The sequence below is a fragment of the Helobdella robusta genome (assembly GCF_000326865.2).
Source record: "Helobdella robusta unplaced genomic scaffold HELROscaffold_657, whole genome shotgun sequence".
NCBI classification, from domain to species: domain Eukaryota; kingdom Metazoa; phylum Annelida; class Clitellata; order Rhynchobdellida; family Glossiphoniidae; genus Helobdella; species Helobdella robusta.
In genome coordinates, this window is record NW_008705368.1 from 1 (window position 1) to 3703 (window position 3703).

A 3703-nucleotide genomic window follows, 5' to 3' on the forward strand; every position below is an offset into this window, starting at 1 on the left:
ATTATTATTATTGTTGTTGTTATTATTATTATTCTTATTATTATTATTATTATTATTATTATTATTTACAACGTGGCTCTTCAAGTCAGATGTTATTTTAAGCTTCTTGTAATTAATTCTCAACGTTTTCCCGCCGATGGCGAATTTGCATGCTGATGATGACGATGATGAGAAGGATGATGATGATGATGATGATGACGCTGATAACAATACTATCATCATCAAAATTTGAAATGGAAAGAGCACAAATGAATTTAGCATTGCAATGAATGTATGATGAAAAGTATTATTATTATTATTATTATTATTATTATTATTATTATTATTATTATTATTATTGCTATTAATATCATTATTATTACTATTGTGATTATTGATGATGACGATGATGTTGTTGACTAAAGAGGTAAGGATTAAACTTGGAAGTCATTTGCCTGTCGAAATGATTGTGAATATTGGATTGTATCATCATTGTTATTTTTATTATTAGTAGTAGTAATAGTAGCAGTAGTAGTAGTAGTAGTAGTAGGTTTAGCAGTAGTAGTTGTAGTAGTAGTAATAGTAATAATAGTAGTAGTTGTTGTTGTTGTTGTAGTAGTAGTAGTGGTAGTAGTTGTTTACAAAATGAACGTTATTATTTTTATCATCATGAAAGAAAACAAAATCAACAACATCAACAACAGCAACAACAGCAACAACGCCATCACGAAAAACAACAACATCAATACCGACTATGTCGACAACAACAATGTTATCAAAAACAAAAAACCTTTTGAAACATCTTTAAACGAAAGCAACATCAACGAAAACAACAGCATTCCTTCATTTGGATACGATAAATTCAAAGAGTGAGAAAGAAGGTGTCGTCTAACCTACAACAAAATAACGACTTAAAAAACTTAAAATATTGTCAATTATGCTACAGTCCAGTACTATAAAAAATTAATCAACTACCTGTCGAAAATAAACAAATGTAGGAAAGTGATTGTCTAAAGCCTTGGAATATTATCATAAACGACGACAACGACATTAACATCATTACAAATAACAACAACAACAACAAGAACAACAACAACAACAGCTGCAACATCATCATGAACAACATAGGTTGCAACAACAACAACAACAGTTGCAGTATCATCATGGACAACATAGGTTGCAACAACAACAACAGCTGCAGTATCATCATGGACAACATAGGTTGCAACAACAACAGCTGCAGTATCATCATGAACAACATAGGCTGCAACAACAACAACAACAGCTGCAGTATCATCATGAACAACATAGGTTGCAACAACAACAGCTGCAGTATCATCATGGACAACATCGGTAGCAACAACACGATCAACAACAGCATGAACAACAACAACACGATCAACAACAACATAATCAACAACAACAACAACATAATCAACATAAACAACATGAACAAAACAACATCAACATCAACAACGATAAATTCTTGTTTTAATTTGGGTTTTTTATTCATCACTATCGCCAATCCAACAAAAAATAAAGAAAACAATCACACCAACAACAATAATAACATTAATAGCAATTACAACAGTAATAATAAAACGATAAGTAATGGTAATAATTTTCCCGTTGAATTCGATATTTGAAATAAAAAAATTAATTTGAAAAAATATTTCGAAATCATGTCAGGAAGAATTGTTATTGTTGTTATTGTTATTAATATTGTTAATATAAAATTGTTATTTTTCCTATTTATTGTGCCTCTATTACTATTGCGAAAAAAAATGATTATGATGAATGATGCTTCGTGTATGCATGTCTTTCTCTGTATGTTTTGGTCTGGGTTTGTTTTTTTTTTATGTTCTGCTTTTAAAGTTTTTTAATACTTTTTGTATATTTTGGCATTCGCGTTTTATTCGTTTAGAAATTTGTTTCTTTCTTTGTTTATTTTTCTGTCTTCCCGTCTGTTCATCCGTTTGTCTTTGTCTTGTCTTTGCCCGACCGTCTGTCTGTTTATCTGTCTGTCTATTGGTTTGTCTGTCTATTGATCTATCTGTTTTGTTTATTGGTCTGTCTGTCTGTCTACTGGTCTGTCTGTCTGCTTGTCTGTCAGTTTGTTTGGTTTGCTTGCATGTTTTCATGTTTGTATGTTTGTATGCAATATGTTGCAAGGTTACATGATTAAAGACTGGTCATAAAAGCATTCTTATCTTAGAAGTTGTACCTAAGATGTTTTGTTGTGGTTGTTAATGGTGTTGTTGTTGTTAGTGGTGTTGTTATGTCGTTTGTTGTTGCTGCTGTTGTTTGTGGTTTTTGTTGTTGTTGTTGTTGTTGTTTCAGTTGTGGTAGTATCAGTAATAATAGTATAATTAGTTGTATAGGTAGTAGTAGTAAAAGTTGCAATATTAATTGTAGCACAAGCATTATTACCAAAAACAGGTGGTTGTAATCAGTGTCGGAGTCGGATGGATGGAGAGACTTTTGGAGAAGTCGAAGTTTTCTGAGGGGTCAAAGTGGAAAATAATACCACAACAGCAACAACCTTGCAATTGCCATCATCATCATCATCATCCTCAACCGCAACAACAACAACAACGTTGCCGTTATCGTCAACATCGTCATCAACATCAGCAACATCAGCAACATCAGCAACAACAGCAACAACATCAGCAACATCAGCAACAACATCAGACACAACATCACCATAAACATCGTCAACATCAGCAACAACATCAGCAACAACATCGTCAACATCAGCAACAACATCGTCAACATCGGCAACAACATCATCAACATCAGCAACAGCATCGTCAACATCATCATCAATCTTCCGTTGATACATTGCGTGCGAGACAAACATAAGAATTTTGTATTTATATAAATAAATTTGTTGTTGTTATTATTATTATTATTATTATTACTATTATTATTTAATTTTTTATCATAACTTTAATCATTAACAAACTATAATGCACAAACACACACATGCACGCACGTACACACCCATATACACATACGCCCACACGCACACACACATACACATACTTCAATCAGGTAAATTTTTTTTTAAATAATTATTTTTATTATCATCATCATATTCTATAATATTCTCATGATTATTAAGAACTTTAACAACATTAATATTAATTTTAAAAATTTTTATTAATTGTTATTATTTATTATTATTATTATTATTATTATTATTATTATTATTGCCAATAGTATTTTTTCGTTTAAATTTATTTAAATAATAATAATTATTATTAATACTATTATTGTTGTGTTATTATTGTTATTTATATTATTATTATTATCATTATTATCATCATCATCATCACATCCTATAGTTGTAAACACTCTAGCGTTATAATTAATACATTTGAAATATCCTCTTTAGGTTGTTTTAATACTTTTGATTTGTCCCTCATTAACTTAACATGGACAGCCTTCATCATCACATAGTATTTAACTGTGATAGAAATGCAAATTGAATGAACCATTTAGGACTAACCTGCTCTTATGGTACACATTCATTTTATAAGATGACGAGCTTCGGAGATTATTTCAAGAAATTTTACTATATCGATATATATTTTTTTAAATTTTGATTATCATTGACAGTTATTCTTTCTTTCATTTCATGTATGTTCTTACGATGAAATTAAAAAGGTGTTATTATTATTATTTATTATTATTATTACCAACGTTACTGTTATTATAATGA

The 3703-nt window shown here is 29.9% G+C and overlaps 1 protein-coding gene across 1 annotated transcript; it reads left to right on the forward strand.

Annotated features, from left to right (window-relative positions):
- Window positions 1–624: 624 nt before the first annotated feature.
- HELRODRAFT_184501 (hypothetical protein) lies at window positions 625–1625 on the forward strand (the record flags this gene model as incomplete). The annotated part of the gene is made up of 2 exons (XM_009030178.1): window positions 625–848; window positions 1082–1625. The coding sequence occupies 2 exons, from the start codon at window positions 625–627 to the stop codon at window positions 1623–1625; spliced, it is 768 nt and encodes a 255-aa protein (XP_009028426.1).
- Window positions 1626–3703: the final 2078 nt, after the last annotated feature.